Raw genomic sequence first — 23,097 nt, forward strand, 5'->3', positions numbered from 1 at the left:
CCCTTTGGCCCGCGATTACCTGATGGTCTTGGGTTCCATGGCGTCGACACTCGCCTTGGTACCCTGGGCTTTCGCTCATCTGCGACCGTTACAATCAGCATTACTTTCCCGCTGGAAGCCGGTATCGGAGGAGTTTCTGCGTCCGCTGCCTCTCACAGACCGCGCCAGGGCCAGCCTGCGGTGGTGGCTCTGCCCCAACCATCTGACGTGCGGGGTTTTTCTGATCCTGCCCAACTGGACGGTGGTTACGACGGATGCCAGTCTCTCGGGTTGGGGAGCGGTCTGTGGGGGGCGCTCGGTGCAAGGTCTGTGGTCAGACCAGCGATCGCAGTGGTCCATCAATCGGTTAGAAACCAAGGCGGTGGCGCTGGCGTTACAAGCCTTTCTTCCGTGGATACGGGGTCAGGCGGTACGAGTCCTGTCGGACAACGCGACCACGGATATCAACCGTCAAGGCGGGACAAGGAGTCAGCAAGTGGCGGAGGAAGCGAGTCAGTTGATGGGCGGAACGGCACCTCAGCAGCATTGCGGCGTCACACATCGCCGGCATCGACAACGTCCAAGCGGACTTCCTCAGCCATCATCGGCTGGATCCAGGAGAATGGGAGCTACCGGAGGTAGCGTATCGTCTCATCTGTGCCAGGTGGGGTCAGCCACGTCTGGATCTGATGGCCACTGCGCAAAATGCAAAGGCTCCGAGGTTCTTCAGCCGTCGGAGGGAGCGGGGCGCGGAAGGAGTCGATGCACTCGTGCTTCCTTGGCCCACGGACGTGCTGATTTACGTATTTACGTGTTTTCCCCCGTGGCCTCTGATAGGCAAGGTGCTACGGCAAATCGAGTTGCATCCGGCAGAGGTGATATTGGTGGCGCCGGAGTGGCCACGGCGTCCGTGGTTCGCGGATCTCCTGTGGCTAGCGGTGGAACCTTCGCTTCGTTTTCGGGGAGACGCGACCATTCTTCGTCAAGAACCCGTCTGTTTGGAGGACGCGGATCACTTTTGTCTCGCGGCTTGGCTTTTGAGAGGGCGCGCTTGAAGACTAAAGGGTACTCCGAGGCAATGATTACTACATTGTTGAGAGCTAGAAAACAGTCCACGTCCTTAACCTATATGCGGGTCTGGACGGTTTTTGAGGACTGGTGTAGTTCTCACGAGGTTAACCCCATTCGGCCTGCTGTGCCTGAGATCCTCGCTTTTCTTCAAGAGGGTCTCTCGAAGGGGCTGTCCTGGAGTACCCTGAAGGTCCAGGTGGCTGCCCTTGGTTGCCTTAGAGGACAGGTTCAAGGAGTGTCCTTGGCGGGCCATCCAGAGGTGACGCGTTTTTTCTGCGGGGGGCTAACCATCTCCGCCCGCCGGTCCGGAATCCGTGTCCCTCCTGGAATTTAAACTGCGTGCTTTCAGCTCTTTGTGGGTCGCCTTTTGAACCGGTCAAGCGGGCGACTTTGAAGGATTTAACATTGAAAACGGTGTTTCTGGTCGCTATTACGTCCGCGCGTCGGGTCTCGGAGCTACAGGCTCGGTCTTGTAGAGAACCGTTTTTGCGTTTTACAGAGACGGGTGTCTCTCTGCGGACTGTCCCTTCCTTTTTGCCCAAAGTGGTGTCGTCATTTCACTTAAATCAGTCGGTAGATCTTCCCGGGTTTTTGACCGTGGATCCCCAGGACAGGGGGTCGAGGGAACTGAGGAAACTCGATGTGCGTGGGATTCTAATTCGTTATCTGGAAGTTACGAATCCTTTCCGGGTTTCCGATCACCTGTTTGTTCTCTGGTCGGGGGCTCGTAGAGGGTCGGCGGCTTCCCGGGCCGCGATTGCGCGTTGGCTCAAGGAAGCGATTGGTTCGCCGTATCTTCTGCAGGGCAAGTTGGCACCCAGGGAGCTTCGTGCCCATTCGACGCGGGCGCAGGCCACGTCTTGGGCCGAGGTTTCTCGTGTGTCTACGCAGGAGATCTGTAGAGCGGCAACGTGGAAATCGTTGCACACTTTCACGAGACATTACAGGCTTGATGTCCAGGCGGCTGAGGCCCAGGGTTTTGGGGCGAGTGTTCTCCGAGCGGGACTCTCTGCTTCCCACCCTGGGTAAGTTGGCTCTGGTACATCCCAGGTGTCCTGGACTGATCCTGGTACGTACAGGGAAAGGAAAATTAGTTTCTTACCTGATAATTTTCGTTCCTGTAGTACACGGATCAGTCCAGGCTCCCGCCCGTCTGTGTCTTGTCGTTCTGATAAAAGGAGAGAGAGTCTGCTCGGTTGCTTATTTGGCCATTGTAGTTTGCAGTTTTTTGCACTTGGTGTTGATGGTTCTGAAGTATTTCCGGTTCCAGCTCGAGGGGCTGTTGTGAATCGGTCTCATTTTTGGTGTTTTTTCTTAGTTAGCTAGTTTTTTGACTTTTATCTGGCTTTGACATTACGTGCGACTGAGGGGCTGTGGGTGGCACCTTACTATATGTAGGGAGCCCAACAAGTTTTACTCTGTCTCCACCTGCTGGTGCGGAGTCACAACCCAGGTGTCTGGACTGATCCGTGGTACTACAGGAACGAAAATTATCAGGTAAGAACTAATTTTCCTTTATTGTCCTTCCACAAGTACATGTATCTGAACAGTAATCATTCAAATGCTATACAACATTATTCAAACATGTGCATGAACAATGTGATTGACCAGTATTATAGATAAGTAGGCCCCACCCTTCCCCCCGTCCCCACACAACCGGAATAACATCATGGATTATGCAGAATAAAGTAAAAAAAGAAATAGGACAAATAATACAGATAATACAAGTGAGACAAATAATGCAAAAGGACAGTCTGAAACGGTAATTAAGAGAGTGAGATATTGTGAGCGCACATAAACACAACGCCGCAGACATGATGAAAGACCATGGGGGGGGGGGGGTATAAGTAAGCAATCTGTGATCATTAGGTACAGTTAAATGCATTATCAATAATTACTGCTTCTCCTATCTGGGCATGTCCGTGGCCTGAGTCATTGCTGAGCTTGCTTGTCCAGCCAAAGTCTATAACGAGCACCGCTTTTTTTCCCCCTACTGGGGGAAGGCGTGCGCACCGTGGACAGCGTGGGAAAACGCCCTTTCAAAATTGGCTCCTGGCAAGGGTTGGCTTCCATCTGAGTAGCTGGAGAACGGCTCTGCTGTGCTTCCTGCTCTAGCTGTAGCGCAGCCTGGACAGTGAAAACCTTCTCCTCTGTGTTCTGCAGAAAGCTTGCATCCTTCTTCAAACGGACAGGACTTGCTTCTTGACGCAAGTCTGTTCTCAGTTCTAAGGGTGTCTGCCACCCCTTTCAGGTGCATTATCCTGTGCAGTGGGGTGGATTTTGCTGATGGATCGCAATGGATTCCTCCGTTACCACAATCAGCAGATTCCCTTGGATATGTTGAAAGCCTGTGAACCAGAAGCCTCATTCACAGTCACCTTTCGTATGTTTCCTGCACTTCCAAAGCAACTCTGGCCGTAGGGTTGCCAACTGATTTCCAGATTTTCAGGGCAAGCTGATCCAGTCCTGGTTTCAACCCGTTGCCTGCATGGGATTGTAGTTCTGGGGTCCCTATTGATTTCCTTAAGAAAAGCAAGACTAAAAATCCATGCATGCACCGGGGAAAAGGCAGGACCGGAGCAGCCTGTCCTGAAAACGTGGAGCCCTGGTGTGCGTAGGCGACCACCTTCTCCCCTCCCCCCCCCCAGGCTTGTATGCCGCTGATCAGTGAGGGGCGAAGGTGATGCTTGGGAAATCTCTGTGCTGCCTTGCATTCAGGTTCTGATCCCTCCATGGCTTGAGGTCCTGTGGTGCTCTGGGTCCTGTCTGATTGTTGCCTAGGATGCTTGTGATCTGTAGGTGGGGGTGGTTATTAAAGTTTTGCTCTGCTTTTCTGCCTTTCCTCCACCAGCCCAAGGTAGTGGTGACCCTCCATGTGAGCTCTCCCGACCTGTTCCGCATTGCCTTCCGCTATGCCAACCGGGGGCCGACCAGCGTGGAAGGGAGGGTGTCGGTCCTGGAGGAAGACAGGTTTAAGGCTTGCGACAGCTGTAAGTGCACTTCTGCTCTCACTAAGCCCGGTTTCTGCAGCTCTCGTCTCCTCTGGCAATCGGGCCCCGTGCAGCTTTAGCAAAGGCGGCTCCTGGAAGTGGGGGGGTTGTGGTGCTGACGTCCCACCCTGTGCCTTGGCGCCGTGCCCCGGTGGGACAGAGCAGAGACAGCAAATTGTAATGTTCAGACTCTGGTGCATCTTCCAGAGGGAGCGGGAAAATACCTTGCGGAGGGAGGTCGTGAAGTGGACTGTAGGTTGGATGTGTTTCTTTTGGCGAAAGTATAGTTTGAAACATTTCCTGGTGTGGCAGGGGAAGAGCCCGTTAGTTTGCCTGTTTAATATTTCTATTCCGCTTTACCAAACAAGCCCAACGCAGATTTCAGTAAATTAAGAAGTACAAGAGGAGCAGCAGAACACAAGGCATACAAGGTTGGCTTGGGAGATTATTCTTGGAGACCTGGGAACCGTGCATCCCCAGGGCTTCCTGTATAAACGCAGAGGGGAAACTCTTAATGACCGTAAAGGCACTTCCCGGTCTTGCTGGGCGTTGATTTCATGAGCTGGCTACCGGCCCGCTTTCTGTTTCTTAGCCTTGGGGCTTCTGATCCCGCCTTTCTTCCTTGCTGTTCGTGCTATGAGCTGTTTCTTCTGTTTGCTGTGAGCCACGCGTGTGGTTTTTCCCCTCATGTACTAGAGCCAGCTTTTTCCTAACACGGCCTCAGTAAAGACGTTTAATCCTACAAGGTTAGCTTGCGGCATCTGCCCTGGGGGAATTTTCAGCTCCGCTGCTTTCTCCGTTATCATTTGCTAGGCCGTGGTCGCTCCTTGTCATTAATCACGCTTCTGCACGCGGGATATTTGAATCCGTATCGCTGTCTCCGGGATATGGGGGTGGTGGTGGTGGGGGGGAGAGGTGGCAGAGCCCAGGATGGATCGCCCCCTAGCCTGCCCCGCAGTCTCTGCTGGCCCTGGGGGTTGGAGGGGCGACCCCTGCATGCCATGAAGCCCAAACTTTGCACCCTTGGCTGGCCGGTAAGGGCCTGCCTTCCCCCTCTGGCACTGAGCCCGGAGCCGGCCGGCCCCATCGGGGGGCATCGCTCCACAGCAGGTCTGGCAGCAGAGCCATTCCTTGCCCTCCCTTCTTCTCACCGCAGGTGCTGAGCAGACGCAGCCGATCGTCTTCCCTCCCAGCACGGAGCCAGCATTTGTCAGTGTCCCTCAGAGCGGCTACGGAGAGCCCTTTGTACTGAACCCCAACACGTGGTCTCTGGTCATTGAGGCTGAGGGCATCCTGCTGGTAAGTGCTCGTCGTCACTTTCCGGCCCCGGGGGCTAAGCCTGAACGGGGGGTGGACGCTGACACCTGGACGCCTCCTCTTTTCTCTCCTGTACAGGATTACTTGGTTTTGCTTCCCAGCGCGTACTATGAGGCGCCCATTCTACAGCTGAAGGTCACCGAACCCTGCACATACACCCTGAGCCCCGGGCAAAGCAATGAGAAGTAAGGGATTGCACTCTGAGGTTCACTGAGCGTTGCGCGGGTCTGCGAGTGGCCCTGTCCTCCTGTGAGTGCGCGGGTCTGCGAGTGGCCCTGTCCTCCTGTGAGTGCGCGTGTCTGAGAGTGGCCCTGTCCTCCTGTGAGTGCACGTGTCTGTGAGAGGTCCTGTCCTCCTGTGAGTGCGCGTCACTGAGAGTGGCCCTGTCCTCCTGTGAGTGCGCGTGTCTGTGAGTGGTCCTGTCCTCCTGTGAGTGCGCGTGTCTGTGAGAGGTCCTGTCCTCCTGTGAGTGCGATTGTCTGCGAGTGGCCCTGTCCTCCTGTGAGTGCGCGTGTCTGCGAGTGGCCCTGTCCTCCTGTGAGTGCGATTGTCTGCGAGTGGCCCTGTCCTCCTGTGAGTGCGCGTGTCTGTGTGTGGTCCTGTCCTCCTGTGAGTGCGTGTGTCTGGGAGTGTCCCTGTCCTGTGAGTGCGCGTGTCTGTGAGTGTCCCTGTCCTGTGAGTGCGCGTGTCTGTGAGTGGTCCTGTCCTCCTGTGAGTGCGCGTGTCTGTGAGAGGTCCTGTCCTCCTGTGAGTGCGCGTGTCTGCGAGTGGCCCTGTCCTCCTGTGAGTGCGCGTGTCTGTGAGAGGTCCTGTCCTCCTGTGAGTGCGCGTGTCTGCGAGAGGTCCTGTCCTCCTGTGAGTGCGCGTGTCTGAGAGTGGCCCTGTCCTCCTGTGAGTGTTACGTGTGTCTGAGTGGCCCTGTCCTCCTGTGAGTGTTACGTGTGTCTGAGAGTGGCCCTGTCCTCCTGTGAGTGTTACGCGTGTCTGTGATTGGCCCTGTCCTCCTGTGAGTGCGAGTGTCTGAGAGTGGTCCTGTCCTCCTGTGAGTGCGCGTGTCTGTGAGAGGTCCTGTCCTCCTGCGAGTGCGTGTGTCTGTGAGTGGCCCTGTCCTCCTGTGAGTGTGCGTGTCTGGGAGTGGCCCTGTCCTCCTGTGAGTGTTACGTGTGTCTGAGAGTGGCCCTGTCCTCCTGTGAGTGCGCGTGTCTGCGAGTGGCCCTGTCCTCCTGTGAGTGCCTGTGTCTGAGAGTGGCCCTGTCCTCCTGTGAGTGTTACGCGTGTCTGCGATTGGCCCTGTCCTCCTGTGAGTGCGCGTGTCTGCGAGTGGTCCTGTCCTCCTGTGAGTGCACGTGTCTGTGAGAGTTCCTGTCCTCCTGTGAGTGCGCGTGTCTGCGAGTGGCCCTGTCCTCCTGTGAGTGCGCGTGTCTGTGATTGGCCCTGTCCTCCTGTGAGTGCGCATGTCTGCGAGTGGTCCTGTCCTCCTGTGAGTGCGCGTGTCTGCGAGTGGCCCTGTCCTCCTGTGAGTGCGCGTGTCTATGAGAGGTCCTGTCCTCCTGTGAGTGCGCGTGTCTGTGATTGGCCCTGTCCTCCTGTGAGTGCGCGTGTCTGCGAGTGGTCCTGTCCTCCTGTGAGTGCGCGTGTCTGTGAGAGGTCCTGTCCTCCTGTGAGTGCGTGTGTCTGCGAGTGGCCCTGTCCTCCTGTGAGTGCGCGTGTCTGCGAGTGGCCCTGTCCTCCTGTGAAGTGCGCGTGTCTGCGAGTGGTCCTGTCCTCCTGTGAGTGCGCGTGTCTGTGAGAGGTCCTGTCCTCCTGTGAGTGCGCGTGTCTGTGAGAGGTCCTGTCCTCCTGTGAGTGCGCGTGTCTGTGATTGGCCCTGTCCTCCTGTGAGTGCGCGTGTCTGCGAGTGGTCCTGTCCTCCTGTGAGTGCGCGTGTCTGGGAGTGGCCCTGTCCTCCTGTGAGTGCGAGTGTCTGAGAGTGGCCCTGTCCTCCTGTGAGTGCCCGTGTCTGCGAGTGGCCCTGTCCTCCTGTGAGTGCGCGTGTCTGAGAGTGGCCCTGTCCTCCTGTGAGTGCTGCGGGGTGTGGGAGCAGGAGCAGCAGGCAGCCGGCTCGGGGGGGGGGGGGGGGCTGGAAGGAGTCGTAAGGGTGCGTAGCGGGAGAAGCGCTGGACTCTGCTGGCAGATTTCTCCAGGGACCCTAAACGCTGCATTCACCCAATGGGAGAGCTGTGTCTGGAGCGCAGGCCCAGTGAGGGCAGAGCTGCACCTGGGGAGGAGAGATCCGTGGCGTAGGTGACTGCCATAAAAATTCTCAAGGGAGGACTTGCATTTTTCTCCTCTCAGGAGATGAGAGCTGCTGAGTGACTGGAGGGTGCGTCACTCATCTGGGTTTAAGTAATGCCTCCTTGGGTTCAGCGTTTTCATTAAATGCGGTTACATGTCCCCATCGAACATCCCTAAGTAAGCGCAGGATGCACGCATGTCGGACAGGTACAGTGAGGCTAACTGGCTGCTGCAGAGACCCTCGCTGACGCTGACCTGGGTGACTCAGAGTCGCGCTGCAGTAAAAAAGCTCCCGGCAGGACTTGACGTCCTATTCATTTTGCTCTGTGGGTTTCTCCCCCAGCTGCCTTCTCTACCAATTTCTGCCTGTGGACGGGTTCCCCTCTGCCTCGGGGAGTGAGGGAACGTGCAGACTGGACAACGGGCTCCCCAGGCCCTGCCCGACTGAGCATCTGACCCCCAGACACCCCCCCATGGTCGCCTGCAGTGGCAGTGACGTGAGTATTGCCTCTACCTGAGCGGCCAGGCCCTGGCTTTCAGCAGCTTCAGTGCTAGAGGTGCAAGTGAGACGTTTCTTTTCAGTTTGTAGAAAGTGTTGTTCCTGTATTGTTATTTGTGAGCAAACCTGCAGAGGATCTGCAAGGTGAGGTTCAGCAAAGCCAGGGCAGTCCAGCACAGCGCTGGGCTGGGAACACAGGCAGAGAGGTCACGTCCGCTTCCTTCACACGAGAGAGCTCCCTGCATCCGCAGCCCTCGGTCTGGCTCCGTTTGTAATGAAATGTGCAAAACTGCCACAAGATCCACTTGCATTCCGTCACGGTTTCTCACGGTTCATTTGTATGTTTTGCGCTATTGTGGAGGCGGCGATGTAGAATCCAGCAGAGACGCCGAGACCATGGGGGCCCTTGCGTTACACACAGGGACTTTCTGTTCTGAGGGCTTCCCTTTCTACCGCTGTCAACCTTGTTGAGAATTAAATTCACTAAAAAAAAAAAAAAAAAAATCTGAATTTCTTTTGAAGAAATGGGACATCGACGTCCCAAAATACTAGAACCTGACCTCGCAGCGGGCAGCGCGTGCGGTAGGAGGGGGTTTTTGAATGTGCGTGCGGGTTCTCTGCTTGCAGGTGGAGATCCAGTTCCGGCTCGCCGTTCCTCAGCCCGGACAGTACCTGCTCTTGCTGGAATACGCCAACGAGGAAAGCTTGCAGGAGGCTGGCATCGCCGTGACCTCTCCACGTGTGGGCATGCAGCACGGCGCCTTCATCTTCTACCCCTGCAGCTACAGGTACTGGAGGTCTGTGGGCGGGCGTCGGAAGAGCGAGATGCGTGTTGTATGCCTTGTCGTTCAGAGTTCTTCTTTGTAAAAATATTCATTTTTCAGTGGTACAAGGCCTCGATCCAGTGGTCTGTCTGATGGCTCTCTGCCATTTTGACTATAATGCTTCACCATTGTTGATATTCAGTATCTATTACTGATTTGCTCACAGCTGTCAGTAAAATCTAAAGGGAAAGGGTAAAAAAAAAAAAAAAGAGAGAGCTGGCCAACTAAACTCGGACGTCGTGCAGCCGCAGGATCCTGGTTGCGTGCCGCCAGCCCAGAGCGGGGGCAAACCCAGGAAGTGAAGGGTGAGTGTCGCGCGTCTGTCCGAGCTTGGCGGTAAGGGGGCTTGCTACTTTCTGCTGATCCTCAGGGGGGGCAGGAGAGTGGCCAGAGGCACCGGGGACCAGACATCCCCCTCCTTTTGTCTCCGAGAGTCCGTGCGGCTGCGCAGTAATTCTGAGAAAGGGAAAACGTCCAGGAGTCTGAGCTGGAGTGAAAATATTCACCGAGCTCTTCCTGGAAAGGTGAGAAATCATAATGGGGATGGTTCTGATGGTGCAGTGGAGGACGAGCTGGGCGGCCGGCCGTTCTCCTCTGAAGAGAAACTGTTGCTGCCTCTTAAAATAGGGCCCGTGGCCTGAGATACATCCCGCTGGACATCCTCGGGAAATGTTCTCTTGGGGTGGAGTTGTCTGTGCTTGCATTTCCAGCATCATTAATCAGAGCTCTTTCAGCTCTTCCCCAGTGGGCCCTGCTCTGATCTGACTACGTTTGTCTTGCAGTTTTCTCTGCCGAGGACTGGCTTTGGATTCTCAGAAGGGCCTGATAGCTTTTGAGCTCACAACAGAAGCTAACATACGAGTGACGGCAGATCGCGCCCAGTTCCTCTTGGTGAGCCCCCTGCACGGGAGGGAGCAGTGGCCTGTGGCCGGGTAGGCCTGGGTTCAGCCTGGGCTTGTGTTTCTCCGCCTCTGTCTCAGTGCAGCTAGCACACTAGCGTGTGAGGCTGGAGAGGGGGATCGCACAGCATCTGCCCAGGTTACGGGTGACTTACCTTTGCTGCCAGCCTACCTCTTCACTCTCCAACATGCACCAAGAAAGCAGAGAGGCTTCAGCCTTCAGGTGACTTGGATACGGGTAAATTAGTGCTTTTGGGAGGAACCAAGTGGAGCACTGGAATAAACCCAGACCCAGCTTTGCAGGCCTTTATCCTAAAGCAAAGTTGTTTAAGCAATGATGAATTGTAAAAGCTGCCTCAGTAATGACCAGGGCTCAGGATTTTTTTTTTATTTTGCAAGAGTCTACTGGTTTCCACAATGACAACACATTATAAGCAGATGCAATGAGTCCCTGCCCCAGAGAGCTTGCCATCTAAGTGGGTACTTGAGGCTCCTGAATATGAAATAAGGGAAAGTGCCATAAGCTGGCTTTGAACCTAGATTATTCTCCTTGATTCTAGTTTCTTCTTCTAACCCCTAAGCCACCAGGTTTTGTCCAAGAGTCGGGTTATGATGTAGCACACATCTGTACGGTGTGATGCAGCACACATCTGTACGGTGTGATGCAGCACACATCTGTACGGTGTGATGTAGCACACATCTGTGCGGTGTGATGCAGCACACATCTGTACGGTGTGATGTAGCACACATCTGTACGGTGTGATGCAGCACACATCTGTACGGTGTGATGTAGCACACATCTGTGCGGTGTGATGCAGCACACATCTGTGCGGTGTGATGCAGCACACATCTGTGCGGTGTGATGCAGCACACATCTGTACGGTGTGATGCAGCACACATCTGTACGGTGTGATGTAGCACACATCTGTGCGGTGTGATGCAGCACACATCTGTACGGTGTGATGTAGCACACATCTGTACGGTGTGATGCAGCACACATCTTTACGGTGTGATGCAGCACACATCTTTACGGTGTGATGCAGCACACATCTTCTCCTCCTGACTCCAAGGAATCCCTTCTCTTTCCGCAGGATAAGGTTATCTTGATTCCCTATGGAGAATTCACCCTGGAATTCACTGAGCCAAAGATTCACTGCATTAGCACCCACGGGACCTTCTCACCCAGCAGGTAAGACGCAGAACAGAATGGGAAGATGTAATGTCCGCTTCAGACTTGCATCGTATTGTTGAGGGTGGAAGGGGACGTGTGTGTGGGTTTTTTGTGAATCCGTCACCTTGCGTCTGCAGTATTAATTGTGTTGCAGCTTCTTGTGATTTGGCCAAACAGTGCCACTCAAGCAGGGCTTGGCAGGAAGGACATTACGAGCCGTGGAGGAGCGGAGCGTGGTTGGCAAAGCCATGAGAACGTTTCGGTTCCTCTCGGAGCAGGGCATTGTGGGTGCTTGCTGACCTCTTCCTGCCTCTCCTTTTTCTCTGCCAGCGGCTCCTGCCTGCCCTCCAGGTTTCAGAAGCCACCCCGGTCCATGGTTCTTGCAGAAGGCCAGTTGGGGACTATCCCTGCAGGCACCCCTCTGTCCCATGGATTTACAGTCACCCCAGCAGAAGCTCGCGCCACCCCTCAACCCCCCAGCACGGTGGTGGACTCAAAGCTGCTGCTCCTGCTTCAGTTTCCTCAGGTGCGTCACATCCTGCAGGGGTGGGAGAGGTACTTGCTGTCCAGGGTTTCTAGTCAGAAGGGTACAGAAGTTTCAGTGGTGGGGGCCTTACATCTGAAGATGAGACATCATGTCTTGAATTGCTTAATTAAAGACTAAAAGCTTCTAAAAGTGTTTCTATTGTTAGTAGAAGGGCTCGCTGCTCCGAGTGCAGTAACTCTGATTCATTACCAGAATAGCAATGGCTTCCATTCCCTTGGTGTGCAAATTTGATTATTATTGAATCTTTGCCCTGGAGGAATAAACAACCCTTACAGAATTCAGTGGGAGGTAAATGAAATGGCGAGACTGAGCTCGGGGGACAGTCTCTTGGGGAATAAGATGTTTTGGAAAGCATGTGCGGCTTGGCTGCATTGCTTCTTGCTGCTTGTAACGCTGACTCTCTTTTGACACAGACTGGCGTGGTGTACAATAGTCGGATTCAGACCCTGGGGCGCTATGCATTCATTCTGCACTACTATCAGCCCGGTCACCCCACCTTCCAGCTGGAAGTGCTGGTGAACGGAGGGCGCGTCTGGCAGGGTGAGCAAAACAGGCGGTGAGGCTGGACACACTGGCCAGCGGGCAGGGAGGTGGGGTGCAGTCTCTTTAATCAAAGACAGTGGAGTTACAGGAAGTAGAACGTAGACTGGAAGTGGGGGGAGTACTTGGCTGGTGGGAATGATGGAAGGCGTAAAGACAGCAGGCGTGTAACGGATGAACCTTTGAAGCTTTGGATCATCCTTTATTAGCTGTTTACAAAATGCAAGAGATGAAAAGGGGGGAACTGATGCGTTATAGGCCTCTGTTGGCCTCTACACGTGTTAAACCTCAGGTTTGTGGGTTTAAATCATGTCCTAGCAGGTTCCATCCTTCTGAAGGCAGTAAAATGCTGCTCAGAAGTACCTGGGTAATAATTGTGCAGCTCTGTATAAAGTACTCTTGAGAGATACTGATTTTCAGGTTTATTTTCAGGCCTGGCAAATGCCACCTTCTGTCCTCATGCCCATGGGTGCCGGAGCCTGGTGGTTTCAGAGAACCAGATCGTCCTGGACGTCACCGATAACGATCTATCCGTCACAGTGCGGGTCCCAGAGGGCAGGATGCTCTGGCTGGTGGGTGGTGATGCTATAACATCTCTCACTCCATGTTAGTATGTCTGGTGCCTTTAGTTGTCAGTCACAGGTAGATCCTTGGCATTTTGTTGGCTGAGCATCAGACCCGGATGCTTTGAACTTGCAGCAACCCGTGATCTGTTTACATCTTCAGTGACAAATATCAGCAATGGCCTGCACCGCACCAGTGGTAACAGGACATTCGTGACATTTTAGCCTTTGAAAACGTAGTGTTGACTGTGTCTTGGCTTTTCGCTCACTTCTGCTTGCAGGAATATGTTCTGGTTGTACCTGAAGATAGCTACAATGCAAATTACCTTGTGGAAGAGCCAATGGACAAATCTTACAACTTTATCAGCAACTGTGGTGTGAACAGTTTCCACATCAAGTAAGCATTTAAAAAAAATGGCACAGCTAAGGGGCCGAGGTACTCAGCGTTTCTCCCATAGTCACCAATGGAAACGAAGCCTTAAGTACATCTGGCCCTAACTAATGTTTATGAGATACCCGCTTCATCGTTGGCTACAAGGCACCAAGAGCACTTTAATCTCAGTTCTTACCATTCAGATTGAAAAGAATAGGGTAATTATTTATAAAATGCTTGAAGACTGGTCGGCGGTTTTGATAAAAGTGCTCTGATGTATCAGGAACAGCAGTACCACATGACATGCTGTAACCTTTCCACTCTTCCCCTTCACAGCCCTCTGACGTCTTCCACGTTCTGCCAGGCTTCTGCCATCTCACTTTCCCTCTTCTACAACAACGGGGCTCAGCCCTGCAACTGCCACGAGGCGGGGACCCTGGGGACGTCCTGCGAGCCCTTTGGGGGTCAGTGTGCCTGCAGGTCAAATGTCATCGGACGTGACTGCTCCCGATGCGCCACCGGCTACTGGGGCTTCCCCAACTGCAGACGTGAGTTCCGACGCCTCCTTCCCCCCCTTACATGGGCCGTTGGCTCGCGGTGCCCTAGTGTTACCTGTGCACCAGTTATCCAGGTGTGTCTGTAGTGCGCTTCTGCAGAGCTCTGTGCATTAATATCAGTACGCGATGCAGGTAGCAGGAGCAGTGTTTGTTTATTGATCAGGGGTTCCCCGCTTGTCATTGTGATGCTGTGAATTGTGTTCTCTCGCAGCCTGTGACTGTGGCCCGCGCTTGTGCGATGAGCTGACCGGTCGCTGCATCTGTCCCCCGCTGACTGAGAAGCCAGAGTGCACGGTTTGTCAGCCCCAGACCTTCGGCTGCCACCCTTTGGTCGGCTGTGAGGAGTGTAATTGCTCACGAGTGGGAGTCCAGGAGCAGATGGAGCTGGGGTGTGACCTGGAAAGCGGGCAGTGCACGTGAGTAGTTAATGCACGGGCCGACTGGAGAGGGGGGGGGGGTCAGAAATCAGCACTGGGGTCATTTTCATGAGCTTGCCTACAGCAAGCTGCATTGTTTGTGGGGACTTTTGAATCTTATAGCCCAGGCTGCAACATACACAGGTACAAACATAGTGGAGGTGTAGCCCAGTGAGTGGTTAGAGCAGCAGACTACAGACCAGGGAAGCCAGGGTTTATAACCCTCAGCTGTTCCTTGTGACCTTGGGCAAGTCACTTCACCCTGCAATGCTTCAGGTACAAACTTAAATTTCCAAGCGTGTAGCCAGATAGACTCAGGACCAATGGGTTTATGCTCCCTTGCTAGTAGATGGAGACGGAGTCAGGTTTCAAAGCTGATGTCACCCTAGATACTCCCCTGCAGTGACCTCAGCCCTTCAGTATTTCTCCGTCTCCAGCAGATGCGAACGTGCTTTCCCTATGGGGATCGCTCTACCTTTAGGAAGAAGAAATTCTACTTTCCTAGTGTGTAGCCAGATAGACTCAGGATCAATGGGTTTATGCTCCCCTGCTAGCAGATGAAGACAGAATCAGGTTTCAAAGCTGATGTCATCTTAGATACACCCCTGCAGTGACCTCAGCCCTCCAGTATTTCTCCGTCTCCAGCAGATGTGAGAGGAAAATTTACCTTTAAATTGAAGATCGATTGAGCCCCGCTCTCCTGCGGTGATACCTAAAGGTCCCTCCCCCAGCTGAGAATTCCTGAGGTGATTTCCGAGATCCCTCAGAGGTGCGCCTTGGTCTGGTAGCCGGTTCCCGGTGTGGACTTTGTTGCTCAAGCAGCTGAAAGGCAGCGGGTTCAGGAAGCTGAGCACGGTGGTGACGGTCAAAGCTCTCACCCCTCGCATCTGGAGACCGTCCCTGTACTCAGCCAGTAAGTGCTGAGCCCAGGTAAGTAAAAAAAGAAAGAGAGAAGAAGATTTACCTCCCGATTCAGAGACGACGGAGAGGTTTTCGGTAAGTTTTCCTCCGGTCTCCTAACTCGGCATGCCATACCGACGTCGTTCCTGATCACGTTGAGGTAAGGGGAAGTGGGCTTCCTAGTGGGTTGAACGTCCCCTCGGTGGGCTAGGCCCTGCTTTAGGCTTGGTCGGCACACCATGTGGTAGGCCGCAGCGGCGCCATCTTGCGCACGTCTTTCTGCGTGCCGTTTTGCCATCCATAGAACATCGGGTTGCACAGTGCTTCAGCTCTGTGCATGCACTGTGGGGCGGATTTTCAGAGCCCTGCTCGCGTAAATCCGCCCAAAACCGGGCAGATTTACACGAGCAGGGCCCTGCGCGCCGGGAAGCCTATTTTACATAGGTCTCCCGGCGCGCGCAGAGCCCCGGGACTCGCGTAAGTCCCGGGGTTCTCGGAGGGGGGCGTGTCGGGGGCGTGTCGGGGGCGGGCCCGGTCGTCGCGGCGTTCCGGGGGCGTGTCGGCAGCGTTTTGGGGGCGGGTACGGGGCGTGGCTACGGCCCGGGGGCGTGGCCGCGCCCTCCGTACCCGCCCCAGGTCGCGGCCCGGCGCGCAGCAGGCCCGCTGGCGCGCGGGGATTTACGTCTCCCTCCGGGAGGCGTAAATCCCCCGACAAAGGTAAGGGGGGGGTGTAGACAGGGCCGGGTGGGTGGGTTAAGTAGGGGAAGGGAGGGTAAGGTGAGGGGAGGGCAAAGGAAAGTTCCCTCCGAGGCCGCTCCGATTTCGGAGCGGCCTTGGAGGGAACGGGGGGAGGCAGTGCGGCTCGGCGCGCGCAGGCTATACAAAATCGATAGCCTTGCGCGCGCCGATCCAGGATTTTAGTGGATACGCGCGGCTCCGCGCGTATCTACTAAAATCCAGCGTACTTTTGCTTGAGTCTGATGCGCAAGCAAAAGTAGGCTGATCGCGCTTCTTTTAAAATCTACCCCTGTGTGCATAACTTCACGCGCCTATATATGCGCGCAACCTACTAAGCGCAGGATACAGATAATGCCGGGTGCACGACTGTGCATGTGCCTCGCCACGTCCTGCCTAGGTGCCCAAAATCTGTGTACTTAAAAAGTTAAACGCAAGCCTACAGAACTCACAGTTACCGCCGCCAATGGCTCCAGCAGCCAAGAAGCATAAGTTCCTTTCTCTCTGCATTGCTTGTCATATTAGTCCTTCACAGTCTGACCTGCATTCTTGCTTATGTCAGCACTGTGAGGAAGCCCAGGGAGAGTTGGCCTCCCCAGAATTTGCTAATCCCAGATCCTCCCATTCAGTGGATGGGTCAGTCACAGCCTTAAATGGAAGTACCCCGGATCTGAGTATCCCCGGGACTGGGTCATCCATGGGAGAGGGAAATTCAGCGGCCATGCCTAGCCCAGCAGTACCTCCTGGGCTAGGCATGGACCCAGATGCCCTCCCAGTCCTTGGAATATCTGGGAGTCCGGTTTGACATCAAGCAGGGCAAGGTCTTCCTTCCGACCAAGCAGATAAGGAAATTGATGTCCCAAGGTGTCCGTTGATGAGCACGATATGCCCAATGGTGTGGAGCTATCTCCAAGTTTTCAGTTTGATGGCGCAACCCTGGAGGTAGTGCCATGGGTGAGGGCACACATGCGACCGCTTCAGCTCTCACTACTATTATGTTGGAATCAGCATTCTCAAGACTATTCGATTCGCCTTCACGTACCAATGGGAGTATGCTCTCTGCTCCAGTGGTGGCTACAGGAAGCTCATCTGAGCAAGGGTGTACCCCTGTCCTCGCCGAACTGACTGGTCCTTACAACAGACGCGAGCCTCTGTGGTTGGGGAGCTCGCTGTCAGAAACTGACAGCCTAGGGACGTTGGACCGAGGAAGAGGCCCTCTGGAACATCAAGCGCCTGGAAGCCCAGCTAGTCAGATTGGCGTGTCAACAATTCAGCCATAGACTCCAGGGTCAAGGGGTCCGTGTAATGTCGGACAATGCAATGATGGTAGCCTTCGTCAACTGCCAGGGTGGAACCAAGAGCCAGCAAATTTCACAGGAGATAGATCTCCTTATGGAATGGGCGGCAATACATCTATAAATGATCTCAGCCTCCCAAATTGCAGGAAAAGACAATGTCAGAGCAGATCTTCTAAGCAGGGAGAGTCTGGATCCAGGAGAGTGGGTGCTGTTGGCCAAAGCCTTTCAGCTGATTGTAGATTTCTGGGGTCTCCTGTCCATCAACCTGCTAGCAGCATCTCAAAATGCGAAGGTTCCCCGATTCTTCAGTCATAGATGAGATCAGTGGTCCCTGGGGATCGACACTCTCATTCAGACCTGACCAGAAGAAGAATTGCTATAAGTTTTCCCTCAGTGGCCCCTGCTGGGCAGGGTCATTCACAGAATCGATCACCACAGAGGATTAGTCCTACTAGTGGTCCAGATTGGCCCAGGTGACCATGGTATGCAGACATGGAGACTCCTGATGGAGATCCCCCTGTGCCTCCCACCACACAGAGACCTGCTACAGCAGGGACCGGTCCTTCATGAGAATCCGACTTGATTCCTTCTTCGATCTGGCCCTTGAGAGGGCTTGTCTGATGAAGCGAGGATATTCTGCGGCAATAATTGACACCTTTCTTCATGCTCGGAAGTTCTCTACATCCCTAGCGTATATGCGGGTCAGGAGAGTATTTGAGGCCTGGTGCGAGGAACATGGAGTCCCAACTCAGGTGGTCAAAATACCACTAATTCTGGAATTTTTGCAGGATGGCTTGAATAAAGGTTTGACCTTTAACTCCTTGAAGGTGCAGGTAGCATGTCTCTCCTGTTTCAGGGGCAAGGTGCACGGAATCCCCCTGTCAGCTCACCTGGACGTGGCTCGTTTTCTGAAAGGGGAGAAGCAACTCCGGCCACCCCTATGGTGGCCGGTTCCCTTGTGAAATCTTAATCTAGTATTGGAGTTTTTGGCAGGGCCCTCCTTTTGGCCGCTGTGAAGTCTTTCCTTGCATTTATTAACCTTGAAAACGGTGTTGCTGGTGGCTATATGCTCAGCACGTCGCATATGTGAACTGCAGGCATTGTCGTGTCGAGAACTGTTCCTCTGGATTGCTCTAGGAGCGTTACATCTTCGCACCGTTCCATCCTTTTTGCCCAAGGTAATTTTGGAGTTTCATGTGAATCAGTCTATTTCGTTGCCATCCCTAGATAAGCACAAGGACGTGGAAGAATACTGCCTCCCTCACCATTTGAATGTCGGTAGACGTTTGGTGCAGTATCTGAATGTTTCAGAACTGGTCCGAAAGATGGACTGCCTGTTTGTCCTTCACGGTGGAAGGAAGCGGGGCGAACCAGCTTTGTGGACTGCTATAACTTGCTGGATTAAGGAGGTGGTCACGGGAGCCTATGTGGAGGCAGGAAAGCCATTACCTTCTCAGGTTAAAGCTCATTCCACTAGGGCTCAGGCGGTCTCATGGGTGGAAGCTAGACTGCTGTCTCCCGCCAATATCTGGCAAGCCGTAACATGGTCCCCCTTGCACACCTTCTCCAGGTTCTATCGCCTGGACGTACAGGCCCGAGAGGACGCAGCTTTTGCAAGTGCAGTGTTAACAGGACCACGGGCAGCCTCCTGCCCCGATCGGGAGTGGCTTTTGTACATCCCATTGGTCCTGAATCCATTTGGCTACACGTTAGGAAATTACTTACCTGATAATTTCGTTTTCCTTAGTGTAGACAGATGGACTGCGCTTCCTGCCCACGGCTGCCCAAGAACAGTGCCAAGGATTTGCCCGTGGAATGGATATCGAATGCAAGCGGTTATGGGTAAGCCGTCATCCAGTCCCTAGATCAGGGCATCTATGATCTTGCTGGGATTCAGTGTTTATGTTTGGTTGAGTACAGTTACGGTTATCCGTTTTTAATCAAGTTTTTTCTAGAATATGTCTATAGTGGCTTTTGAAGAGAATACTGAAGGGCTGAGGTCACTGCAGGGATGTATCTAGGGTGACATCAGCTTTAAAACCTGACTCTGTCTCCATCTGCTGGCGGGGGAGCATAACCCATTGGTCCTGAATCCATCTGTTTACAGTAAGCAAAACAAACTTATCAGGTAAGTAATTTCTCCAGTTTGCACAGGGTTTGGCAGACAGTTAAATGCACAGTGCTGTACACAAAGTGATTCTGTCAGCCACCGATATTAGTATGTGGTGTAGAACAACATTTTGGCCTTTGGTGAAGTCTCTTCCTCATGAGGTGAGCTCCTAGGCAGCTGCTGGTCTCCTCTCCCTGTAGCTGACTCTGAATGATGGACATAGCTCGCGCTCATTGACCCCTGCATGCTCTCTTCTCCGTAGGTGCAAGCCGAATGTCGTTGGCCGCCAGTGTGAGCGCTGTGCTCCCGGCTACTATGATTTCCCCAACTGCAGGCGCTGTGACTGTCACCAGGAGGGCACGGAGCCGGGTATCTGTGACTCGGTCACTGGGCAGTGTCACTGCAAGGTCGGTGGTTTTATTCCCTGCCTGCCTTGTCTGTCAGCGTGTGAGTGACAGTGTGGGGGCAGGAAGCTGGCTGTGCCGTATCAGTAGGGATGGGCGCTGTCCAGAAATGCGTTAATGAAAGGGGTCAGTGGTTTTGTCTTTAGAGCCGCAGGATTTCTTTAAGAGACACCATTGCAAGGCGCCATCGATGGTCAGCTGATCGATCGATTTGCACATGGTCAGTTTCTGAGTGGCACCACTGCCCGCGTTTCTCAAATAATAAATTGCAGACGGATGCGGCCTTTTCTCCACTCCCCAGCCTACCCCATGTCTGCGTCAGACTAACGGTGCTAGATCCATCCTGCCGTGGCCACCAACCAGCCAGGAAGCAGTCATTTGGTTAAATCTGAAACTTTAGTGGGACTTAAGAAACATAACTTTACGTTTTGTAGTTTTATTTTAATGTGTGCATTATCTTCTGTTTGCACTTGATTTTATGATTTTTGTATTGTTGTAAGCCGCACTGGTCAGTTTGAATTGGATTTGTGGGTGTAAAGATTTGTAAATAAATCTACAGTCGCCAGAGAGCTTTCGTTTGCTGTCAGTCCCCAGGGGAGATGTAATCCAGGCGTTTATCTTTGCAGGAGAACGTGGAGGGCTTGAAGTGTGAGCAGTGCAAGCTGGGAACGTTTTACTTGGATGCTGGGAACCCCAAGGGCTGTACCCGCTGCTTCTGCTTCGGAGCCACCGACCGCTGTCACATTTCCTCAAAGTCGAGAGCTGAGGTATTACATGGACCCAGATGTGCTGCAGCTGCAGGCTGCCTTGTCTGGTGCAGCTGTGAGAGTCAGGAAGCACTGGGTGCAGAGAGGTGGGGGGGGGGGGGAGAGAGGGACACCCCCCCCCCAAGGAGAAATTCTGGAAGTGGTAAAACTCGCCTCCTGATCACGGCCTCTTCTCTCTCTGCTTGTACCCGAAGGAAACCCCCTTCCCCCATGAGCCCCTTCTTGTGCGGGGACGTCAGAGCGAGCCGGCTCTTTCTCTCTTTCCTTCCAGTGAATGCCGTGAAGTCCTGTCTGCTTCCCAGTCCCATGCAGAAAGGCGCTCTCTCTCTCTCGCGGTGCGGATCTCCTGCTCGTCTCCCCGTGCCCCGTGTAATCTCTGCCTCCTCTTCCTCCCTCCCCTCTCCGCAGCTCGTGGACATGTCCGGTTGGGCGTTGCTGAGCACGGACCGGCAGCAGATTCCGCTCTCCTTCAGCCTGGAGGAAGGCCTGGTTGAAGCTGATCTTCGAGATGTGCCCGATGTTTACCAGGAGTTGTACTGGCACGCCCCGGACTCCTACCTGGGAGATCGGGTACGGCCGGGCCGGGGAGCTGCGGCGGTCACTTCGCAGCCTGCCTGCTGGGTGTGGCGAGGGGGGGCGGTCAGCAGCCCCCGGAGGCGCAGGTCCAGGGAGTGCTGGGGTCCCCACAGGACCTTGCGGGCAATATTGAAAGGGAAGGGATTCGGGTATCGGGGCCCTCTGAAAATTACCAAAATCACCTGCAGGGTGGGCGGTCTCTGCGGGCGGCAGATCGGAGGCAGAACGAGGTGGGTACGTTTGAAAACCCCTGCTGCGTGAGGGCCGTTTACTCTCCTGGGAACGCCCCCGGGCACTGCTCGTGACGTTTGGCCACGGGGAAGGGAATGATTTTCACCCCGGGTGTAACGTACCCAGGTAGATGCCTGCGGACCTGGGTTGGTCACTCCTAACCCTCCTGGGTTACTTACACGATTGTGTTCCTTGTGTCGCAAGCTTCGTGTTTACTGTCCGATCAGCAGGAAAATCCTCCAAGCCATTTCCCCGGGTAACTTGCCCTGCTCTGTCTGGCTAGCAGTGCGCACGGGTTCTAGAGCCAGGTTCAGAGGCCCACGCCCCAGACAAAGCAGCAGGGGATGACGTTTGCACCGTACAAGTACCTGTGCACTTTGAAGCATCGCACGTCTGGTATTTCTTGTGCTTGCCAGGGTGTGGGGCGGATTAGTGTGCACTGCACCGGGTCACTATAGGTATTTTGGGAGACAGAGGCCTGTGTCCTGTTGGGGAGGGGGGGAGTGCTATATGAACAGAGCTTTGTCCCTTCTGCTTTGCGCTCTTCAGCGATCCTGCCGGCGGGCTTTTTCCCTCAACACTCTTCCCTAAACGCTAAAACGCCAGAGCGGGCCTGTGCCTGGCGGCAGGGATGTGCGGTTGCTTCACCATGGTTTTCTTTGGCCTCATCATTAGGTTTCTGCCTATGGTGGGTTCCTGAGGTATCACCTGCACGCCAAAGCCATCAGAGGGGACGCCGCGTTTATTCCTGTGGAGTCGCGTCCCGACGTCATCCTGAAGGTACAGTGTGAATCCCGATCCTGTGCTCCCCAGCTCTCCCAGTAAAGCAGTGGGACTTACTGGAATCTCTCTATCTCCCCTCCCCCCCCCTCAGGGAAACCAGATGAGCATTGCCTTCCTAGAGAGTGCGTATCCCACTGCCGGAGACCACCACCAAGGTCAGATCCAACTAGTGGAGGTCAGTACGGAGGTCAGGCCTGTTGTGAGAATGTTCTCTTAATGCTGGAAGGCCGGCGTGATGCGTTTTTAGCTGGACATTCGGCCCATCCTCCTGACGGGTTGCTCCTGATGATTCTTGCTGGAATCTTAGGACTGCTTTCTTGAAATTCTGCCTTTCCAGCAGGTGGTGCTATAGGGGCTGTTCAGGATGAACTGCTTGGAAAGTTTGGAGATGGGACGTTGATTGGTGATTGTGCTTTTAGAAATCCCCAAAAAATGAGACAGAAATTGATATTTAACACTAAAAGTGCCAGAAAATATGTTGGCTTTTCCCAGATTGCATGCAGCCTGACTCTCATTGGCACCCGAAGCTTGTATCACCTGCTCTGTTGACTACTAAATGTTTCTGGTCCGGCTTCTTGGAAAGAAACTATCATGCCAATTGCTTTCCAGGCACAAGACTTGCCTGCTGGTTTTACCATCTGCGATCTATGATCTCTTCTGCTTAGAGTAACTTCAGGCACACACGGACTCACAACCCCGTGTCTCGGGAGGAGCTGATGATGGTTCTGTCCAAGCTGCAGCAGCTGCATATCCGGGCTCTGAACGCCCAGTCCTCATCCTCTGTGTCTCTGCGCCGGGTGGTTCTGGAGGTTGCATCAGAGACGGGCCTGGGCCACAAGGCCAGCAACATGGAACTGTGCATGTGTCCAGCCAATTACCGAGGGGACTCCTGCCAGGTACGGGTGGATGCAGGAAAGGGAGCTCCAGCTGGTCAAACGCACCGCTTCATGAGTTTATTCCGCTACTTCACTTATTGCAGACTTTTCCATAAGAAATATGGTGGTCCATATTGAGCTGCTACCCAGCTGCCAAAGTTAGCTGGATAAACATATCCTGCTAATTTTGCCAAGATTTTTATTTATTTATGTATTTATTTATTTATTTTGCTATACCGGCTTTCATGACAGGAATCACATCAAACCGGTTTACATTTAACAATGTGTGTAAGGTAGAGAGAACTCAAACCACAATAACAAGAGCATGGTTAGGAGAGTGAAACAGTTAACAATAAAAACAGGGAGGTAAATAACTTGGATCTGGAAAAGGAAAGGGG

At 53.9% G+C, this 23,097-nt stretch overlaps 1 protein-coding gene across 5 annotated transcripts in view; it reads left to right on the forward strand.

The window, feature by feature from the left end:
• Nucleotides 1–23,097, forward strand: part of LAMA5 (laminin subunit alpha 5) — a 241,584-nt gene that overhangs the window by 124,782 nt on the left and 93,705 nt on the right. For all 5 annotated transcript variants that reach the window (XM_029611751.1, XM_029611754.1, XM_029611755.1 and 2 more), the window contains 19 exons: nt 3,902–4,040; nt 5,197–5,339; nt 5,436–5,542; nt 7,975–8,128; nt 8,758–8,918; nt 9,737–9,845; nt 10,945–11,042; nt 11,355–11,550; nt 11,985–12,111; nt 12,544–12,683; nt 12,956–13,071; nt 13,384–13,595; nt 13,816–14,020; nt 19,326–19,470; nt 20,094–20,234; nt 20,643–20,804; nt 21,717–21,821; nt 21,916–21,999; nt 22,490–22,720. In XM_029611751.1, coding sequence (XP_029467611.1) covers nt 3,902–4,040; nt 5,197–5,339; nt 5,436–5,542; nt 7,975–8,128; nt 8,758–8,918; nt 9,737–9,845; nt 10,945–11,042; nt 11,355–11,550; nt 11,985–12,111; nt 12,544–12,683; nt 12,956–13,071; nt 13,384–13,595; nt 13,816–14,020; nt 19,326–19,470; nt 20,094–20,234; nt 20,643–20,804; nt 21,717–21,821; nt 21,916–21,999; nt 22,490–22,720 — 2,775 coding nt within the window. The remainder of the gene's footprint in view (nt 1–3,901; nt 4,041–5,196; nt 5,340–5,435; nt 5,543–7,974; nt 8,129–8,757; nt 8,919–9,736; nt 9,846–10,944; nt 11,043–11,354; nt 11,551–11,984; nt 12,112–12,543; nt 12,684–12,955; nt 13,072–13,383; nt 13,596–13,815; nt 14,021–19,325; nt 19,471–20,093; nt 20,235–20,642; nt 20,805–21,716; nt 21,822–21,915; nt 22,000–22,489; nt 22,721–23,097) is intronic.

This window comes from Rhinatrema bivittatum, chromosome 8 (assembly GCF_901001135.1).
Source record: "Rhinatrema bivittatum chromosome 8, aRhiBiv1.1, whole genome shotgun sequence".
NCBI lineage: Eukaryota > Metazoa > Chordata > Amphibia > Gymnophiona > Rhinatrematidae > Rhinatrema > Rhinatrema bivittatum.